Source organism: Myxine glutinosa, chromosome 6 (assembly GCF_964187855.1).
Source record: "Myxine glutinosa chromosome 6, kmMyxGlut1.1, whole genome shotgun sequence".
NCBI classification, from domain to species: Eukaryota; Metazoa; Chordata; class Myxini; order Myxiniformes; family Myxinidae; genus Myxine; species Myxine glutinosa.
In genome coordinates, this window is record NC_136266.1 from 132506644 (window position 1) to 132530011 (window position 23368).

A 23368-nucleotide genomic window follows, 5' to 3' on the forward strand; every position below is an offset into this window, starting at 1 on the left:
ACACAGCTCTGCTCACCAAACTCCCCTTCTATGGTATCCATGGAAATCTCCACGCTTGGCTTGCGGACTTCCTCTCTGGTCATAGTCAACGTGTGGCCCTGAATGGATTTCTCTCATCGCCCCTTCCTGTTCTGGCTGGAGTTCCCCAAGGTAGTGTTCTGGGCCCTGTGCTTTTCTGGTCTTCATCAACGATCTCTCCGACTCTCTGGAAAATCCTCTCTATCTCTTTGCTGATGACTCCACTCTCTGCCGCTCCATTCCTCATCCCTCAGATCGGCAGCCTGCAGCCTCCTCACTCTCTGCAGACCTGGACAAAATCACAGACTGGTCAAACAAGTGGAACATGTCTTTCAATCCTGACAAATCTCACACTCTTACTACGTCTCTCCGAAAAGACCGACTGGAAAACCCTCCCATCTACTTTCTCAACAATCCTCTCCAAGAAGTTCTGTCGCTCAAGCTTTTGGGTCTCACTATCTGCCATGATCTTTCTTGGGAAAACCACATTTCCAAGCTGGCCTCAAAGCCAGTCGCCGACTGGGCATCCTCCGTCATGCGAAGTCCTTCCCTGGCACACCTGAGCTCCTCACCACGTACAAGGCTTTCATCCGCAGCTCAATGGAATACTGTTCCCCCCTCTGGGCCGGTGCGCCTGCCTCACACTTAGCTCGGCTTCACACTGTTGAAGCCAAAGCTTTCAGAATCATTGGAATCTCCTGCGATGAAGCTAACTCCGAGGGCCTTTCACTCACTCACCGCAGGCAGGTTGGTGATCTTTCTGTCTTCTACCGTCTCCTCTCCGGCCTTGCTCCTCCAACTCTCTCTGGGCTCTGTCCCCCAAATATTCCTACAGGTCGCACAAGATCTGCCAGCAACCCTCTTATGGTGAAACTGCCAAAATCTAGGCTCTCTGCTCACCTTCACTCTTTCATTCACCTTTTCTCCCGCCTCTGGAACAAACTCCCCCACTCCCTTCAATCCCACTCCTCCCTCCAGGTCTTTAAAACAGCTGTTCACCACCATCTCTTATCTTCCCCCCATCCAAAACCTTGATCTTTTCTACCCCCGCTAATTCACCCCAGATACACTTTTTCGAAATTCCAACTTCTTTCCTGGAAGTCCTTGCAGTGTCCATATGTTTTATACCTCTCCCACCTCCCTGCTCTCAAATGTTGTGTTTGTGTCCTTCCCCCTCTCTCCCCATCTTGTCTACCGCTCCCCTTATTTTGTGTCGGTTTGTGTCGGTCTGACTTTTTGTGCGATTAATGTTAGCTCTTCCACGAGCCTCGATCTTGTATACGAAAAAAAAAAAAACCGATTTGGATTATGGACGGATTTGGATTAAACTTGGTGGAGAGGTTGGGTGTGTGACAAGGACGAATCGATTCTATTTTGATGAAGATCTGAATATGGATATGAGAATTCTTTAACTACTAAGTGATGCTTCACCATTGAGAGATCAGATGAAAACCGATATAACATGATAACATGATGTTATCATTAATAACATGATATTGAAAAAAGTTATGGACGAGTTATGACTAAACTTGGTGGACAAGTTGGTTAGGTGACGAGAACAAGCCGATTAGATTTTGGTTCAGGTCCGAATCCAGATCCGGCCTATCAGTGGGATACAAAACATTGACTGTTCAGCCTGGTGGAGGTATGCGCCCTACCGAGTGCCGTTCTAGTTGTACATGTAGTGTGTCAGCAAAACGTGTTATCAAAATCAAAGGGCAAACAGCATCGGAGAAAATTACCCATTAAATCAGAGAAGGAATTATTAATCAGAGAAAGGCAGAGCACAGGAAGAAAAGGCAGGGTACCGAATCACGCTACACTATGCAATGCAGTAAACTATATTGAAGTAATCAATCTAGGGTTATTTCTGACTTTCAGGTTGCGTTCCTTTTTCTGCACTGTCGGCTGCAGGATACCATAGAAGTCGGTGTTACCAAACGCAATTGTTTCCCAATATCACAAAAGGATGTGATGGCTACAGATGAAAAGAGAAAAATAAAAATACTTTGGGTCCGTTGGATTCATTATTGCCGCATGAAAGACCATGGTGACGAGAATGCTCTTCACTTGAGTGTAGGAAAACAGAGCCACTGCTTTCTGAAGATCCACCTGTCACTGCTCGTGCCTCCAACAGCTGTGGAGTCAGGCTGAGCACGGGGGCAGGAGATGCCCGAGCAGTGTGGTTAGCTGCACGCACGCCTGCACGCACACGCACAATGAAATAGTGGCAGAAACCATAATTGTGTCATAAACATGGCTTACGGCTGTGGTCGTCAATAGGTGGACCGCCGGATATTGTTGAATGGACCGAGAGAATGTTTAAAATTTTTGCAAAAATAAAACGTAATTTTCAATGTAATCCGATTAGATATAAATATACACCTAGATGGCCTTGTGAAAATCAATTTAATATCGTGGCTGCAGGAAAATAAAAAGGTGGTCAGAACAGCATTTTTAAAAGACAGAAAACGCGCAACATCATATAGCAAGAGAGGTCGCTAAAAAGACGCAAAGACGCCATACATCACACATTATATATTTACCATAGAGTAAATTGTCCATTGCACGTAAATAGCATTTCCGCCTGCTAAATAGCATTTCCGCCTGGTAATGGTGTGATGACGTACTTCCTCCCCGACGCGTTTTCGATGTTTCACGGAAAACCGTGAAGTTTAAGCATGGCAGCGACAAAGAAAAGAAAGGTTGACACAGAAAAATCGCTCCTTTAAAGAAGAGTGGACCGATGCATATTGTTTTGTTTTCCCATAGAGGACCAATGCGCGACCATTGTGTATCATTTGTGCAAAGACTGTAGCTATCGTTAAAAGTGGCAACATCAAAAGACACGACAAACCAAATATGGAGACTTCCACCAGAAATCCAAAAATATAAATTCCGCAGCCACATAAGGTAGGAGAAAATTGCAGCATGAAAAGAAGGATATATTCGGATCACAAGCCTACTTTCGTGGATGTCTACCACCCAAGAAACCGCAGCTGAAGCATCACAGAGGTGTGTGTTGGAAATAGAAAAACACAGGAAGCCGTTTACAGATGCCAGTGACCGTATGCAGTGCATGATAACTACAGCAGAAATTTTTTTCCTGACAACAAATAAGTTGTCGATGCCTTCAAAACAAGTTCCGCTTTCAGACAACGGCTATATGGCATATGGCGCTCAGAAATAATGGCACGGGACGATTGAGCAGTTGTGTGAGAAAATGAAAAGAGAGAATGTTTAAAGGGAAGTTTCACTGGCCATGGACGAATCTCCTGTGACATTACCGACATAGCTCAGCTGGCACTGTACATCCGTTTCAAGTAAAAAAAAAAAAAATTGGACCTTGCTAAAAATTAATTGACTACCCCTGCCTGGCTTATGGGGGAGCTATTGGTAAGAAAGGTGCCTCACCCCTCCACAAAATGTTTGGAGGATTAAATTACTTCATTTTAAAATATATATTTTGAGTAAATTATTTATTTTGCCTAAAACACTCCCTGGCACTCACTGATGAACTCAAAGTTTGACAGAGATCCGTTCAGTCATCTCTGAGAAAAATGGTGACATACACATAGACACACAGCCCTTTCATAGCATAGATGAAGCATCAAATAAATTTAAGATTTTGGGGGAACAGATTCTACCAGGCTTGCTTACCTAATGAAGAAACTATTTTGGGTAGTGGAGTTCCGCAATGCAGCATGGCCACCCTGTGTTCTTCCTGCATTCTGCCAGGTGGTTGATTTTCAGGGGTGGAGCAGGGCAATGGCTGAACCAGTACAGGGATGGAAGCCTGCAATGCATTTGGAGATGACATGGAGCAGGGACTTGGGTTTTGAACCGACATCTCCATCATGGATGTGCCACAGGTGTTGGATGCCAATGTAGAAATATCCATGACAGAGGAGCAGCAACCATCCAAAGGGCTCATTTGCAGAGAGATGGGACCTTGCAAGGAGCTGATGTTCTCTATATTCGTAACCAAGAACTGCAAAGAACCACTCTCTGCAGACAACTGCATTCCCTGTGCAGCACGATGCTCGCAAGACTTCTCACAAGACTTCTGACCCTGCCATCAAGTCACACAAGAAGATAATAATAACAATAAAAGGCAATGCGTGTCAGTGTGTCTCCTCCATAACTCAAAAACTATGAAACCTAATCGCCCGAAACTTGCAGGCATACTGAGGGAACTCGAAAGGAGTGTATGAATGAAAACTGGGTGTTTGGATAAATAATAAACACACCCCTTAGAAGAGAAATACCAGCTTACCTTAATGATTTGGAGGACTTAACTCAACAACAAGAACAACAGGCATTTTAAGGCCATTTTCCCTGCTAGAGCGGGGGTTAGCCTTGCGGGCCCCATGACAATCTTCTCCATTTTGCCCTATTTTCTGCATCTCCCCTTGTTAACCCCCCCCCTTGCCCGCATTTCTTCTTCCACCATCTTCAGCCAAGTCTTTCTCGGTTTTCCCCGTCCTCGACTTCCTTCTACATTCATTTCCATCACTCTTCTCAACCAGTTACTTTCATCCTTCCTCAACACATGACCAAACCATCTCAACCTGTTTCTCTTCAAAGACACTCAATTTCTTCAGACATGTTTCTTCACAGACTTGACTCAATCGGCTGGGGTATTTAATTTGGAGGACTTAACTCAATTGGCTGGGGTATTTCTCCTCAGGAATCGTCTCCGGCCGTTGGCGGGAAAACCCGCACGTCTTTTGGCGCGCGAGCACAAAGCCAGGTCTCACTGCACGGTCCGTCTTGGACGGCAGATGCGCAGCTTGCCTCCCCAGCTGCGTCGGCCTCCGTTCTCCTTGCACATCAAAGGATGGTGTCAGCAAGAGTGTCGAGGACCAGGGGTGAGCGAGAGGCAGGAACGTCGATGCACTGAGGAAGGTGCGAGAGGCGAGGAAGGGCAAGAGGTCGTCGAGGGCAAGATGAAGGCGTGAAGGGCAAAAGGCAAGAGCTAAAATGTCGGTCTGAGTCCTTTTATTCGTCCGGTTGTGACATCATCGGTGCTTCTTTACCAATTCCAGCAGGCCCCCGCTGCATGTTCAGCTCTCCTCCAATCAACATGCACTCCGCTCTCATAATGCAGTCCTACTCGCCCTTCCCTCTACCAATCAGCGTGTCCCTTCTTACCCTGGCCTTCCTGTTTGGTCAACTCCCGCCCAATCACTGTCCTTCTGGGCGTGTCTTCGGCCTGCTTGACCTTCGTGGTGATGTAGATGGTGGTGTCCTATCGGCAGTGCTCAGAACTGGCTTCCGGTTGGTTTTATTGTTATTTAGTGTAGTTAATGGGCATTTCCTGCGCTGCTGTCTATGGTGCGGTGCTAAAATAGATAAAGGATAAATCGCATAGGGAACGACGAACAGGGAATAACTTGACCTAATCCCTGAGCTAAATAACATGCCCTGCCCCCTTGTGACAGGGACAAATACACAACTTCATCTGACATTCGGGCTAAACAGGTCCTCCACTTATTACAAGGTGGTGGTTCTTCTTCTTCTTCTTCATGTCAGTCGGAGCATGCTACCTACACAAATCTACCTGGTCTAAAGTATCCCTACCCCCACGGTGCTAAAATAGATAAAGGATAAATCGCATAGGGAACGACGAACAGGGAATTACTTGACCTAATCCCTGAGCTAAATAACATGCCCTGCCCCCTTGTGACAGGGACAAATACACAACTTCATCTGACATTCGGGCTAAACAGGTCCTCCACTTATTACAAGGTGGTGGTTCTTCTTCTTCTTCTTCACGTCAGTCGGAGCATGCTACCTACACAAATCTACCTGGTCTAAAGTATCCCTACCCCCACAAACGTAACAGTATTAAAGAGGTGAGGATTGGCGTGTCGGATCTGCCACATATTTTCACCAATTTGAACCAGAAACATTCCCAACTCTGTAAAGTGGTTCTGAGATTTTAAAAGACAGCGGGAAATCCATGTAGTATTATGGATTACATTGATCAAGGCTCCTTCGTTCACTGCAGTTATGTCTGAGCGCATGGTGTATATAAAGCTTCACGGCTTTGAAAATGCAACTTTGAAAATCAAACACTTTTTGGAATGTCACAGCAATGAACCTCTATTAAATAGGTATTGTCAATTTCAAAACACAGATACAAACACAGATATCCTCATCTTATTTCCAGCCCGGGAGTCACTGCGACATGAATGCAGCTCATACAAATCCTGACAGAATCAGTACTTACGAAAGCAAAGGAGCTAACAAGTGACAATATCTGGCCAGGAGTGCGAGAAGGGATATTCTTCCTTCCATGCATAGATGGTGTGTGCATGATGTCTGCCATGTTGATTTCTGATTGAACAAACATGCAGTGTCAATCATCAAAAAAAATCTTGAAAAGGTATATTCTTCTTCCGAAACTGAATGAACTTGGATGCAGGATTATTCATCAGATTGGTACAGGTGTAGCTTCTTACCACGATTAAGGCACACTTTGGACAAGCCAAAGTCAGTGAGTTTGACGTGACCACTGTTCGAAATGAGCATATTGTCTGGTTTCAGGTCCCTGAAAGGATGCAGAAGTGTGGGAAAGCAAGTTATAAAATCGAATATAAAGCACAGTTCTCCCCACACTTAGCAAAGTACCTGTACATTGGTAAAAGAGGGTAGGTGTACATGGCAGTGATATACAGTATATTTATCGATTTTTATGTGAAAAGGTAAAACGTTTTTAATACAGATGTCAGTTTAAATAAGCCAGTAATAGTTTCACCGAGGCACAACAAATTAGCAAAACTACTTGAAAATTGCTTATGCCATTTGTCATGAGATTACAAGAAACAGCCATTTGAAGGAAGAAAGAAAGAAAGAAAGAAAATAGATTGATACTTACCATTGTGTGTTTGGCTGAGATCAAATAAACAAACTAGAACGACTCTTCGACGTCACCCGATATGCCTCCGCCCAAATTATTACATTATTATACATGCCTGTACCAATTTTGATTTGAATCCATTCAGCTGTTCTCAAGTTATCACATATTACCTGTCATGACCTCTCACCTTTGCATCATATATACTTGCACCAAGTTTGTTCAAAATCCCATCACTGGTTCACAAGTTGGCACGGCAACATAATTTTTTTTAACTTAAATGACATCTGACCTTTGACCCCAAAATGTAATCAGTTCATGTTTACATCATTATACATACTTGTACCAAGTTTGATTTAAATCCCTTAAGCTGTTCTCAAGTTATCATATTTTTACCTGGCATGACCTCTGAACTTTAACATTTAACCTCTTGACTCCAAAATCTAATCAGTTCATCTTAACCACATTATACATACCTGCACCAAGTTTGACTAAGATCCCTTCAGTCCTTTAAGTTATCGCGGTGAAGAAAACCACAGGGCACACCACACCTGGCACTCTTTGCAGACTCCTTTCACCATGCACGTGAGATCCCTTCAGCCCTTCAAGTTATAGCGGTAACGAAAACCTATCACGGACGGACAGACAGAGACAGACGAACGGACAGCCGGATGGACAACCTGAAAACATAATGCGTCCAGTGACTTTGTCGGCGGAGGCATAAAAATAAGCATAATGCACTGGTCTACACAAAGCTGAATACCGGACGGGTATCCGATTACGTCCAAAATGTGACCACATAGCGGCCGTATTGGGGCTCCCGAAATCAAACCTTCACTGCTCACAAAGCATTAAAACTTGTTGTTTTGACACTTCCAGGCATCCTGTCAGGCATCGGCCTACCAAATGTTGTAAAACCCACATGACTCGCGTGCAATAAGGACAAAGTGCGAAGGTGGAAACAGGGATGTGGTAAAGCATATAAAGCACACAAAACTTTTGGATACAGCACATAGTTTATTAAACCCCTTTTCAAACTGCACTGTATAAGCCATTAAGCCTTCCCACTTTACGCTCTTTTTTTTTCTTTCTTTTTTTTGTATACTGAATCGAGGCTCGTGAAAGAGCTAACATTTATTTCACAAACAAATCAACCAGACAAACAAAATATACAAAAAGAGGGAGCGGAAGACAAGATGGGGAGAGAAGGGGAAGCACACAACCACAACATTTGAGAGCAGGGAGAAGTGTGGGAGGGAGAGGGCTTGGGGGCAGGAGGCGTGGGAAGGGGAGGGGGGGGGGGGGGGGGGGGGAGAGGTATAAAACACATGGGGACCGATACACTGAACTATACACTGCATGCCTGATGCCACAGCCAACTACACTATTCCACAGGATCACAGTGCAAATTGCATACGTGAGCACAATGTCACTTTTATGAAAACAAAACCTCTTTACAATATTGACCTTTTATAAGGTGTTGTGGAAAACGAAACAGTCAGAAGAGTGTCAACCTCAGGTCTGGTGATTTCACCAGATGCATCAAAGCAGGACTCTTCAAAGTGGTCAGAGCGTGGACTTTTTTTCTTTTTTTGCATACGTAGTTTAGGTATAAAGCTTTTTTTGTTTGTTTTGTTTAGATTTTTTGCGAGGAAAAGAAATAGGATTGTGTTGAGGAAATTGAAGAAAGATAACTGGGAACATATCCAAGATAAAAGCAAGATACAATTTCTATCCGAGAGAAGGCCGTTTAGGCCTTGACAATACGAAACGAATAGCACAACACAACGAACAAAGTAACATGAAATATTGCATGGGATAGAACAGCAACACTTAGAGACGGATGACAACATAAAACACGACGATTCCGGTTGGGAAAACTCAGCTTTAGTCAGGTGGAAACGAGCAGCTCAGATTTCACCGTGCATGTGCGAAAAACCCTGAACCGGAGGTTCTCACCACATTGAAGAGTCCTGCTTTGTTAATCTGACAGGTTTTTACAGAAACTGAGGCAGCCACGACACAAGAGTCAAATGCATTAATCAGCACACGAATCAGTAGTAGCGATTGTTGTTGCATACAAAGGGCAGCGACACTTTCAACTCACGCTGGAGAAATTTGTGCTTGGGGTAATTGGAATTCCTCTTAGGCATCGGAGAAGTTGGTCTAACATGAGCATGGTTAGTTTCAACTTTCAAATTGGAAGATTACATGAGGTGTAATCATGCTAAGGGCTGGGAGGATAGTTCGCCAACCGCCAGGCCCAACATGGCACACACGGTCTGTCAGTAAGTAACCCTCTTCTTCTTGAACTCCCAAAATCCAGGCTCACTGCTCACCTCCACTCAATTGTTCCTCTTCTCTCACCCGTAGAACTAACCTGCACAGTGTGTTAAGTCCCATTCTTCGCACCATGGCTTCAAGAAAGCTGCTCATCACTCCCTCATGCCATCTCCCATCCATACTCATTATCTCTTATACCCAAATGACCCCATTCCCAAGTACTCTATTTTTCCAGGTTATTGTGGTTTCCCGCTCTCCCTCACCTCTTTTCGTTCGTGGTTTGGTTGGTTTGTTCGTTTTGTTTCATCCACCCTTTCCCCTTCCTCTTATTAGTGTTTCATTCAGCTTGAGCGCAACTTGGGTTCCCCCATGTGTCCTTCTCCCCCATCCCTCGATCTCACTTTCACTTCTACTCTCCTGTTGAAGTAGAAGTGAAACTCTCCTGTTCCCCCCTTTCATCCCGTTCCTTTCCATTCTGCTCTAGCTTTTCCATGATCCTCGATAATGTATACAAAAACACGACCCATTTGTATATGAATCAGTTCAACAGCAGCAGAAATCTTAATCTGCCACATACACAAGTACCGAGTTGTAAAGAGGTTTTAATAAAGGTTTAGTTGATTAAATGATGCTTTTGACTCGGCTGGGGGTTTATTATAGTTGATATTATAATTAATGTTATTATTATTTTGTAACAACAGTGATATTATTATTACGAGCAGAGTACCCACCCCTACGGGCGATCTTGTTCCAGCATGCAACACATTCTTCTGACACATACCTTTATTTGGGCAGTGTATAGGCAACTGACTGCTCTCTCAATCGCTGTCAAAAAAAACAAAAATCCCAGGCTACGTGTAAGAAGAAAAACATGCCTACTGCTTATAATTCAAAACACCTCACTGCCCTGAAAAACGTGGGGAAAGGAATACTGGACGGTAAAGGGTGGGGACTTGTAATACCCTCTCCCACCTGAAGGCGGTGCTACACAATACACATTCACATAGAGAATTTGCGTTTCTCCACCCAGCTCCCCCTGCCCTCCCATGCCCTCCCATGCCCTCCCATGCCCTCTCCAAGACCACCGGCAAAGATAAAAACACCCCTATACACTAATCGGGATCATGTTTATCCTATGTAGCAAGTCTGGAGAATTGGGCCAGAACTGTAGGAGGAGTAGTGTGACAAATAAACAAACACCGTTCCATGAATTTTATTAGGGATGCTATTATTGTTATTGCCGATGCACAATTTTCAACGGAAATATTCCTCCAAAGATGAAATTCTTGATGCCCTGCTTCTTCTTCATGTGACATATGGACAGCAGAGTGTTAATACTATTATCATCATCTATCTATAATTCCAGTAATGTCTGTGTGTCTGTGTGTCTGTGTGTCTGTGTGTCTGTGTGTCTGTGTGTCTGTGTGTTTGTCTGTGACCGCTGTTTCTCGACAACCACGGGTCCGATATACTTGAAACTTGCCAGGTATATTGCTGGGGACCCGAGGATGTGCCTTTTCAAGGTTTGTAATTAATCGGACAAGTACCTACCGAGCTATGTCCAAAAAACGCTTCAACCAATCAGAGAGCAGCGAGCTATCACGTGTGCCGAACCGTTAATGCAATGCAAGCGTTAATGCGTTAATGCAAGGCTTTTCTTTTTTTCCCTCTTCTCTTTCTACTTTTCCTTGCGATTAAATTGCAAACAGCCAAAATACGTTGGCGCTAATTGAATAATTGGCCATTAACACTAAAATAATCGTAACTGCGATATGCCAACTTCCGGACAGTGCAGCCTTCCATGTTGTTGTTGTTTGCAGCAGCTGTTTGCAGCAGCTGTTTGCAGCAAGGCAAGGCTTTTCTTTTTTTCCCTCTTCTCTTTCTACTTTTCCTTGCGATTAAATTGCAAAAAGCCAAAATACGTTGGCGATAATTGAATAATTGGGCATTATGTTTTACAACTAATAAAAACGAATTTGCGATTCATTCGCTTTCCTGCGCGTTTGTGTACGCGATGGCGATTTCTTTACCAAACTCCGGAAGCCGTTCGCTTTGGACCGAACCATTGCATGTAAATAGAGGGGGGGGATTGTCACCACTCGCAAGCCGTTCGCTTTGGACCAAACCATTTCATGTAAATAGGGGGGGGGATATAATTTTAGATATATATATAGTACGGGCATGCCCTAGTTAATAATAATGGCATTATCATTACTAGGGCATTGCCCGTACTATATCTATATCTAAAATTATATCCCCCCCCTCTATTTACATGAAATGGTTTGGTCCAAAGCGAACGGCTTGCGAGTACGGTGACAATCCCCCCCCTCTATTTACATGCAATGGTTTGGTCCAAAGCGAACGGCTTCCGGAGTTTGGTAAAGAAATCGCCATCGCGTGCACAAACGCGCAGGAAAGCGAATGAATCGCAAATTCGGTTTTATTAGTTTTAAAACATAGTTTAACGCCAACATAGTTTGCAAACGTGAAATAAATGAATACGCTCTCAAATGTGCCATCCGAGGCAGAGTGTGTCCTCCACGTTCGGCACACGCGATCGTTCGCTGCTCTCTGATTGGTTGAATCGTTTTTTGGACATAGCTCGGTAAGTAATTGTCCGATTAATATGAAACCTTGAAAAGGCACATCCTCGGGTCCCCAGCAATATACCTGGCAAGTTAAAAGTATATCGGACCCGTGGTTGTCGAGAAACAGCGGTCACAGACAAACAGACGTACAAACGTACAGAGATTACTGGAATTATAGATAGATTGTTATTATGAATTTTGGTATTAGAAGCAGCCTTGGAAAAAATGCCATGATAAGCTATTTACCCTAACACGGCATTTGTTCCAAGGAGTAAAACCCCTTTGGGGAGGGTTGGAAGGAAGGGTGTGAGGGGATATTATTAGTATCAACATTGTTTTGTAATAACATTAATACTATGCTATTATCATTATTGTTGTTATTACATTGTTAGTAGAAGCAGCCTTGGAAAAACGCCATGATTAGCTAATTTAACACAGACATACACCTTAATACGGATTTCGCGGAAGGTGGAAACCCCCTTGGGGAGTAAATTTAAGTCGCCCCGACCTCCATCGTTTGACTCATGTCTAGTTCTCCTGTCAAGTTTGGTTGAGATTGGATAATGACTGAATGTATCATGGTCAAAAATAGACAGGCACAAAATTGGATATTTTAGTACGATGGTACATAAGACAGCAAATAAACGGTGTATACCGAACTTCCCATTCATTTTCACTAATATCTACGAGTTATCTTCACAATCTATGAGCTGGTGGTGCGTTGTTCAGCAGGTATACGTAAACCAACAGCTACTATGGAGAATACTGCAATTAAATAAACTAGGGCATGCCCGTACTATATATATATATCTAAAATTATATCCCCCCCCTCTATTTACATGAAATGGTTTGGTCCATTCGCAAAGCCAAAGCGAACGGCTTGCGAGTACGGTGACAATCCCCCCCCTCTATTTACATGAAATGGTTTGGTCCATTCGCAAAGCCAAAGCGAACGGCTTGCGAGTACGGTGAATCCTCCCCCCCCCCCCCCCCCCCCTCTATTTACATGAAATGGTTTGGTCCATTCGCAAAGCCAAAGCGAACGGCTTGCGGAGTTTGGTAAATAAATCGCCATAGCTCGGTAACTACTTCTCCGATTAATATGAAACCTTGAAAAGGCACTTGAAAAGGCACATCCTCAGGTCCCCAGCAATATACCTGGCAAGTTTCAAGTATATCGGACCCGTGGTTGTCGAGAAACAGCGGTCACAGACAAAAAAAACAAAAACACACACACACACACACACACACACACACACACACACACACACACACACACACACACACACACACACACACACACACACACACACACACACACACACACACACACACACACACACACACACACACACACACACACACACACACACACACACACACACACACACACACACACACACACACACACACACACACACACACACACACACACACACACACACACACACACACACACACACACACACACACACACACACACACACACACACACACACACACACACACACACACACACACACACACACACACACACACACACACACACACACACACACACACACACACACACACACACACACACTACTGGAATTATATATAGATGAATAAACAAGATGTCGTGCTAGCACGATATTTGCGAAATTCAAATAAACAAGCGTTACGCCTAGGTCCCCCGTCGGTGAAGTGATGAGTTGACAAAGTGGGAGACGCAAGGCGGCCATCTTGGACTTTGACGTGGCGACCCAATTTTCAATAGCATTCTTCCTTATGCATAGATACACCCACACCAGATTAGAAGTTAGTAGTTCGTTTATTTTTCAAGATATTTCGCTCACAAGGTTCAGAAATATATATGGGGGCGGTCATCTTGGATTTTGACGTGGCGACCCAATTTTCAGTAGCCTTCTTCCTTATGCCTAGGTACACCCACACACCAGATGAGAAGTTGGTACTTCGCTTATTTTTCAAGATATTCCACTCACAAGGTTCAGACATACATGACGGTGGCCATCTTGTATTTTGACATGGCGACCCAATTTTCAATAGCGTTCTTCCTTATGCGTATATATACCCACACACCAGATTAGAAGTTAGTAGTTCGTTTATTTTTCAAGATATTTCGCTGACAAGGTTCAGACATATATATGGTGGCGGCCGTCTTGGATTTTGACGTGGCGACCCAATTTCCCATAGCGTTCTTCCTTATGCTTACATACACCCACACACCAAATTAGAATTCGGTCCTTCGCTTACGCACGCACAAGCCCGCACCCGCACGCACACACACACACACACACACACACACACACACACACACACACACACACACACACACACACACACACACACACACACACACACACACACACACACACACACACACACACACACACACACACACACACAAACCATAGTCCCCCTTTCGCTCCGCAGTGCGACGGGGGACAAAAATAGTTTCCATAGAAACAGCAAATTTTGTAATTTGGAAAATTTGACCAATCAGGTGTTTCACATGATTGAATGTTGTGCAATTGTGCAATCAACAATTTGGTCGATACATTTTCTAATTGTGGCCTCATAGGTGTTTTACATGTTTTGCATGGCATTGGCCTTGACCTTTGACTAATCTTGACCAGATTTTATATAAACATATACAACAACAACAACAACAACAACAACAACAACAACAACAACAACAACATGCATTTTAAAGGCCATTTTCCCTGCTAGAGCGGGGGTTAGCCTTGCGGTCCCCATGACAATCTTCTCCATTTTGCCCTATTTTCTGGATCTCTCCTTGTTAACCCCGTTGCCCGCATTTCTTCTTCCACCATCTTTAGCCAAGTCTTTCTCGGTCTTCCCCGTCCTCTACTTCCTTCTACATTCATTTCCATCACTCTTCTCAACCAGTCACTTTCATCCTTCCTCAACACATGACCAAACCATCTCAACCTGTTCCTCTTCACAGCATCAATCACAGGCTCTATTCCCATCATCTTTCGCAATTCATCATTTGTCTTCCTCTCTCTCAACGATACTCCGCACATCCGTCGAACCATTCGCATTTCCACCCTTTCCAACCTTCGTTGCTGCTCTACATTCATTACCCATGTCTCACTCCCATAAATCATAACACTTCTCACACATGCAGCATACACCTTTCCCTTCAGCTTCAACAACACTCCCCTCCTCATCAGCACGCCACTCAGTTCCCGAAACTTCTTCCATGCACATCTCACTCCAGCAACCGTTGCCGAGTCTGATCCACCTTCTCCATTCAGCATGTCTCCGAGGTAGCAAAATGTTTTCACACCTTCCAGTTTCATATAAACATATACTACACATGCATACAAATACGCTGTGTAAGTTTCAATCTGATATCGTCAAAAATTCCTGAGGTTTCGTAATAATAAAATCACAAAAATATCCCATTTGATTATAATGGGGCAAAATTGTTGTCATTGACACCATTTTCTTTATGCTGCATGGGCCGTTCTCTCCCCCTCTGCCACTAACCAAGATGAGCAGAACCTGAAAAAAAGAAAGAAATTTTATTAATCATATTTTGTGCCCTCTTAGATTGGTCCTGAGGTTGTTTACCAAAGGGGGGCCATTTTATTGGAACTGGTGACCCTCAAATGTTATTGCAGAAAGCCCTTAGACAGAAGGTCTAACGGGGTCCATCGGGTCTTATGGGACTAAAGGTTCTCATGGGGTATATAGGGTCCCAAAGGGTCATAAAGGGTCTTACCGGTCTGAGAGTTTTTGGGGGTGTTAACTACTTGAAGTGTATCGAGCCCCCCTGGTGCACCCTCCTGTTGACTGGATTTGCACGGAATAGGGTGTATACTTATATCGGTTAAAATGAGCAATTCTGCGAGATCTCTCAATTTTCAATGTTTTTAGATGTTTTTTTTTTCAACCGAGAAAAAGATAACCCGATTTGAAGGTTTTCAAATCCAGTGATCAAAACTTTGAGCTCCACATATGGGCAGGTGAGGGGAGTATGACAAAAACCCTCGTAATGGCTGCTAGAGATGCATCTAAATCCTTCGAATCTCAAGTTTTGTTGAGTAGTATTAAGAAGAGAGAGGGAGAGATTTGGGGGCGGGGGGTTGAATCTTCAATTGGTAAGGGCTCACTTTAAGTAGTTAGAGACTTAGGGTTATAAACGACCCTAAGGTTCTTCGGGCGGGGTCTTAGGGTTCTAAAGGGCGTAATGGTTTGAAGGTTATTAAGGGGCTTAAAAGGTCCAAAGGGTATAAAATATTTAAAATGGTCTGAAGTGGTCTAAAAGGTCTAAAATGTGTAAAGGGCTCTAAAGGTCTCCATGTCTAAAATGTATGTTCCAATGTTCCAATGTTCCAATAGTCCGTAATTAATAGACAATCACAGGGGTCAACAAAGACTTCACCTTTCCGAGGGTTCACCGTCCACCCATGTTTTTCAGTTTTATATGCAGAATGTAGATCGATAAAGTGAATCGGTTGAAAATTTAAGATTTATTTGAACTTGACCTTTGACCTATTGACTTCAAAAACAACAGGCTTCCAGCTTGTCACTATCTCTACCAGGAGTTTTGTGAAGATCGGAATAAACATGTGACCTGTAGGCAATTGAAATACAAACAAGACAGACAGAAAAAACAAACTAGATCAACCGATGTATTTGCAAATCGTTCATTCCGCAAATCATAAAAAAACACAATGACATGCAGCAGACAAGCCAGCAAAACATGAGCAAAGCAAGAGTGTGGTCCAGTCTCGAATGTCATGTTGTTCATACCTGTGTGTTATGCCATGCCTGTGCAGGTAATCCAGCGCCAACGCTACTTCTGCAATATACTTCATGGCCATTTCCTCGTCAAAGTAGCCATACACATGAAGCAATGACTTTAAATCCCCTCCAACAAGATACTCCATCACCTGTAGTTAAAGAAAGCAGCAGCAAACTACAACCTATCACTAGATTATACGATCACACACTCCAAAATTAACAAAGTATACCAGAACCAAGCTGGCAAGATGGATGAGAGGTACGCACACTCGCCTGGGTTGGAACCTTAGCCCAGCTATAAATATCACGGGCAGGGCACCCGGCTCGCAGAGGTTTCATCTCAAATAAACAATTTATTGGAGCGTGTATTGGTAGAAACGGGAATTCAACGTAAAGTGATGTGGACTGTGACACATGGTACACGTTTACCTTATACACAACGGTGATCTTCTCAGAAGAACTATCGTTAGTGATTAAAATTGGCAAGTACACTGCCATTTCATGTTGGATCGTTTTGCAAATGGTATCTTGCACAGCTTCAACATTTTGTCGTCAGTGACACCGGCAATGCAAGTGCTTATATAGGTTAAGATGTCCTGATTACGTCCACAAAATAACGTGAGAACGTCCCAACTCAGTGACACATTAATAATGTCTATTAATTACTTTAAACTACAAGGGCTCTCGGTAGGGCACATACCTCCACCAGGCTGAACAGTTTATGGTTTCTATCCCACTCATAGGCTGGATCTGGGTTCAGACTTGAACCAAAACCCAATCAGCTTGTTCTTGTCACCTAACCAACTCGTCCACCAAGTTTAATGATAACTTGTCCATAACTTTATTAAATATCATGTCACATATCATTTTTCGCCCGATCTCTCAATGGTGAAGAATCACTTAAAAATTAAATAATTATCACATCTGAATCCACATTCAGATCTTCACCAACATCGAACCGATTCGTCCTTGTCAAACACCCAACCAGTCCACCAAGTTTCGTCCAAATCCGTCCACAACCTTTTGAGATATCCTGCTGTGTATCGTTTTTGGCCCTGACCTACAAATGGTGAAGAATAACTTAAAAATTTATACGAGCCGGATTAGTAATCCGGATCTTCACCAAAATCTAATAATTTCCTCCTTGTCACATACACTACCTTTCTGCCAAGTTTCGTCCAAATCCGTCCATAACTTTTTGAAATATCGTGCTATGTATCGATTTTAGCCCCATCACTCGATGGTGGAGAATCACTTGAAAAATTAAATAAATATCTTATCCGAATCCATATTCAGATCTTCACCAAAATCGAATCGATTCGTCCTCGTCACACACCCAACCTGTTCAGCAAGTTGCTGCCAAATCCGTCCATAACTTTTTGAAATATCGTGCTATGTATCGATTTTAGCCCCATCACTCGATGGTGGAGAATCACTTGAAAAATTAAATAAATATCTTATCCGAATCCATATTCAGATCTTCACCAAAATCGAATCGATTCGTCCTCGTCACACACCCAACCTGTTCAGCAAGTTGCTGCCAAATCCGTCCACAACTTTTTGAGATATCCTGCTATATATCGTTTTTGGCCCTATCTTCCAATGGTGAAGAATCATTTAAAAAATTATATTACCCGGATCCCAATCCAGATCTTCACCAAAATCTAATCATTTCGCCAGTGTCACATACATTACTTCTCTGTCAAATGTTGTTTGAATCCGTCCACAACTTTGAGATATCTTGTGCACAGACAGACAAACAAACAGACAGGGGTGAAAACATAACCTCCATCCACCTTAGGTGGCGGAGGTAATAAAAGAGGAATCCTGACATTCCGCATGCAATTACAATGAGTGCAATGCATTAGACGTTAGTATAAATACGTATCGTATGCAAGTACAAGTATATAAGAATACATATTACTATTGTCTGGTCTGAGCATCCACTGCTCGTTGGCGGACAAAGATATATTTCCAAGTGCAGGCACGTTATCACCAGCACCCTGACCAAATTACTAATTTGCACCCAAAACACTTCCCAACATGCATCTGAAGCCCTTATCCGGCAATGGACCAAAAATCGGTTGATGTGAGATACGAGGACCCTATAAATTCTTAGTGCAATTGCAAACAAGGTATGGGGGCTAGTCAAAAAGTATCCGCAATGATTTATTTTAAAATGTGTTGTGTGCACTACGTTGCTCATTGCACTTGCAGGTACAAGCACCAACTGTCTGCGCCGTTGTGTAGCAATTTCAACCTTGAGCGGTCAGTAGTTGTGTCGTTGTAAAAGAGTTAACATGACCGCTCCGCTGTCTGTTTGCACCAAGGAAGAGAAGCATGTAGGGATATGATTTTCGTGGCTTGAAGGTGTACCAGGGGCAGAAATCCATGGATTGAAAGGGAGGGGGAGGATGTGGAAAAATGATGCTCTTGTTCATGCTCAATTGAAGTTATATTATTGTCGAGCGGACCCTTCTGGTTAAGACCAGGGACCCCGGATGGACCAGAACGGATTTACTTGAGGCGACGACCAAACACGGATTCGGCTATAAAACGCGGAAGGAAGAAGGGAAGTGGAAGCTGTGGCAAAAGCGCTTATCTTCAGCGAACCAACGGCAGCTGCAGGGAAATTAATGTACTCGACACCGAATTAGAATGTACAGAAATAAATATTTATTCACGGCACCCGATAACAAGGAACGCGACGGTAAACAAATAATGGGCCTAAATTGGGATCCCACACACCTCACTTCAGAAACAGCACACAGGAAAATGAAATAATAAAAGAAAAACGTTCGTTTATGTATGTAAGTGGTGTGCGGTCTTATCTGTCCGCAGTCTTGTCCCTATGCGGCTCCAAGCTCCGCAGCACACCACGAGGTCCCTCGCTCCAGCACCACAGCACCGCGAAGGCCCGAGCCAACGCCCACTCCAGGCTCCTCGTCGACCGCCCACGAGGTCCGTGCACCACTCTAAGCACAAGCACCGAGCACCGCTCCAAGCACCACGCAGATGGTGAGCCAACGACCACCAGGACCTCAAGACCAAGAAGCGCAAGAGCTTCAAGCACGTCGAGACAGCCAGAGAGCGCAAGGGCTAGAGCTGCGCAAGAGGGAAAATTTCGTTTGGCGCGCCCTTATATAACCTGGGTTACGTCAGCCTTGGCGCGCCACCAACCAGCGCCTTCCACCGAACCTCCCAGCGCCTTCCCTCCAATCACAGGCCTCCTGGGCATGTTGCTATGTAAGCTCGTGATGCGACCGGCGGCAGCCATCATCGGCGGTGTCCTGGCCTGGTTTCCTGTCCGTTTTCTTCCAAAGTCATTGTCAAGGAAGGGAATCCAATTACTGTGTGCACTACAGGGCCTGTCTAAGTGTTTATATGGGTATGCATTGCCATAAGGGACAAAGATTTGATTACCAGGTGTGACACACAGGGGTTTATCTTAATCCCTACACTATCTAACACCCGAACATCCTGGTATGTTCACAGGTATACTCTTACCCGACAAACCGGACTACACACACAGAACTTATTACATATGTTACATATTTATGTGAATGTATGTGAATTACCATTCAGGTCTTTGCTTATCCATGTGGAGTAGATTAAGGGTTGTTGTGGTTGGAGGGTCAGGAGCCCTTCTGAAAAAGTGTCCGGAAACGGAAGTGACCGGAAACGGAAGAAGAAAAGACACGAGAAAGAAAAGCGACGAGTATTATTCTTCCTCGCCCCGCTCCGACGAAAGGTGGGATCGACCTTGCGCTGCGTGGAAAAGCGGCGTTCCGAAGCCCCTCTGGCGAGAGGAGTTACCGGGACGTGTACCTACCCGGTGGAGACGTCAAGTTGACGAGGGGGCCGTGCATCGACCCCGCGTCTGGCACCGTTCGCGGCACCGTCTAAACAGACGCGTACGGGTCGCACGTTGGGGCCTAACACGCCTTGCAAGCGGCGTGGGGCTTTTGGCTTGCTTTACCGTACCCGCTTCGCGTGGCCACGAGGGGCGGCAGCCGCGGTGCCTGGTACGATACCTGCCCGGTGGAAAAACGTCCACCCAGGGTTCGTTCAACCGCCCGAGTGCGGCGACGCCGACCAGCATCTTGGTCAGGAGGGGCCCAGAGACATTGTGAGGGGCAGAGACCAAAAGGGGGTCGTGAGTACAGACGTGGACACACATATATAAGATGGCCATCTTAATCATATAGGGAATTGATTGTGGATTGGGAATTGCTGATGGTTGTTTGTTGTTGATTGCTCGGGGAATATCCGTGATTGTATCATTGAAATCGTATGATATCCTTACCCTGGAAATATATCATTGCACATCAGTTTCTCTTGGGTGGAATTCATAGGGATTGCGTTGCGAAAGCGCATATATATAATACTACTTGCTGGCGAAGGTCCTCTCACGGTCCGGGGGTCACCGAGACCAGGTAGTCACCGAGGGGACCACGTAACACATATTACAAGGTAGATTCCCTATCGTGACAGATGAAGCATGTTACCTATTCATATCTACCTGACTCTAGATATTGCTCTACCCTACAGACATAACATTATTTCAATAAAAAATATATTGCGGATACTTTTTGACTCACACTCGTACATCTGGACAGGTGAGCAAACAACGAAGGTAAATAATCATGGCAAAGTTAAAAGAATGAAATAAAATAATCACTGTCACAAGCAGGAGCCAGTGCTTCAAACAACAGTTGCTCACCAGGTAGATATTATTGGTTGTCTGGAGGGAGTAATACAGGTGCACAATGAAGGGACTTTTGCTGAGCGCTAACGCATTACGCTCAGCCTGGACCTGATGGATCATGTTCTTGTTAACCATTTCCACCTTCTTCATAACCTGAGGGATGGGACAGGGTGCGGCTCAACATCGACACTTTCACCTGAAGCCAGTACATCAGAAACTTTATGTTAACTTGGCAAAGGTGAGTGAACAAGAAACTACATGGCTCAACTAATGCTGAAATACTTGTTACACCTGTGGAGTGATTGCAAAGTAAGAGCTGTTTGAACACACCTGGGGTGTGTTCCATTGCCAATCAGCTTGCTCGCGCTTGCAAAGCAAGCCGTTCCTTATCAACCGTCTCGCTGGAGTGCTTAAGCCACCTGGCGAGCGCCCTACAAGCTTATGCTTAAGCCACCTGGCGAGCACTCTACAAGCCGATTGGTAATGGAGCACCTACCTGCCAATACAGGTAAGATCACTCCAAATGGGATTTACCACAGAGCAATACTCACCAGAAACAACTTGCCCTGGGATTCAGAGGAAGGCAACAAAGACGACCATCAAAGCACAAAACACAATATTAACTTGACCTGTAAAAGGTAAAGGAGAATCGAAGCACACCTTGACAGCGTAGAGGCGATTGTCTCCACTCCTTCGAGCAAGGTACACCTTGCCAAAGGCCCCACGACTCACAGGCTTCAACACTGAAAATTCTTTGATGCTGGGAGCCTTGGGCACTTTCACAACAATGTCATCGTAGGCGATATTCTGATTCGCAACAATATCCTCGGCGACATTCGTATTCACAACTATTTCATCCTCGGGTATTTCACAGCTTTCCTCAGCCATAGCGAGCAATAACAACGGTAATAATTTTCTCCTCGTTCCAACCCTTGTTTAAATCTCCCGTGGCTTGTTTGTATTGAAATTTAAACTCGACAATGGGGGAAAAACTCTGAACTCCAACAGGACCCCATTGGCGCCTGTCCGCAGACAGTGCCTGTAAAGTGTAAAGAAAAAGGAATAACAATCATCTTTTCCTCTTAACGATCGTTTACTTCTATGTTTTTGCTTTTATATTACCTACATTTTGGATAGTTGGTATAATTTAAAGGTATGAAATAGAAAATTCAAATGAACAAAATATCCTCGAAATGGAAAGACGCATTATATATACGTTTGCTAACTACACTGACAGGGCCGCTACGCGTAACAAAGCAATGGGCAAAATTAAACGCCAAAATGAAAAAAAACGGGATAAATCTCCGAAATAAAAAGTGGATCAAGTCATGCAGGAGAAATGCACGAAAATATGAAGCACGACTTATTAATTAATCCTAATAGAAGCATTTTTATAAACACTTCAGATCTACTATGATCTATATAGCCTATAAACGACCAACGGTAAAATATGTTATTTAACTCTTACAATTTAAACCACCCAACGTGAAATAAACAGAGCAGCACAGAAAATAAAGTGAAATCCGTTAATTTTCTTCTCGTTAGTTAATAACACAGCGTTTCACATATGTCGTCGTCTTCCGTCCTCGTTCTTTGTTGCCTTCCTCCGTCTTCCCGCCAGAAGCATTTTATCATCTCTATATTCAATTACGCCTCATAAATAAATGACGTGCTTTAAAATGCATTATAAATAAGAAGTTTAATCTATTATTATCCATCAAAATTAAATAGCTGAGAGTAGTAAAATATTGGCTTCGTGAGGGAGAGGATGAGTGAACCAGAATTTGTCTTACAGTGCTCCAGCAATTGCGACTTTGAAAAATAAATGAAGAGGGCGAAAAAGGCTATAAATATATATATATCCAAAGATATGTGCAGTTCTCCAGCTTTCAATGAGCGCAAGTAATGACGTCACTGCCATGTACATACGCTCTGCCTGTCAAGCTCTCAAGAGAACCCTCTGACAGAGCAGAATTTTGATCTTAGTTCAGATACTGTCATAAGTGTATGTAAAACTCACAGTTACCGACCTGGTTTCGCCCTTTTGGGGCTCATCAGTGCAACGCAGTGAGTACTGCATACACTTATGACTCTGAAAACCTTTCGGTTATATACCAGTCACTATGCGAT

The 23368-nt window shown here is 43.9% G+C and overlaps 1 protein-coding gene across 1 annotated transcript in view; it reads right to left on the bottom strand.

The window, feature by feature from the left end:
* The window catches only part of MASTL (microtubule associated serine/threonine kinase like), a 55112-nt gene extending 32824 nt beyond the window's left edge, over positions 1-22288 (bottom strand). The window contains exons 1-7 of the mRNA XM_068121097.2: positions 21899-22288; positions 21254-21391; positions 16540-16679; positions 6486-6574; positions 6254-6360; positions 3679-4090; positions 2027-2220 (exon numbers count right to left, since the gene is read on the bottom strand). Of these exons, the coding sequence (XP_067977198.2) occupies positions 2027-2220; positions 3679-4090; positions 6254-6360; positions 6486-6574; positions 16540-16679; positions 21254-21391; positions 21899-22126 (1308 nt within the window). The 5' untranslated portion in view covers positions 22127-22288. The remainder of the gene's footprint in view (positions 1-2026; positions 2221-3678; positions 4091-6253; positions 6361-6485; positions 6575-16539; positions 16680-21253; positions 21392-21898) is intronic.
* Between the last annotated feature and the right edge of the window lie 1080 nt (positions 22289-23368).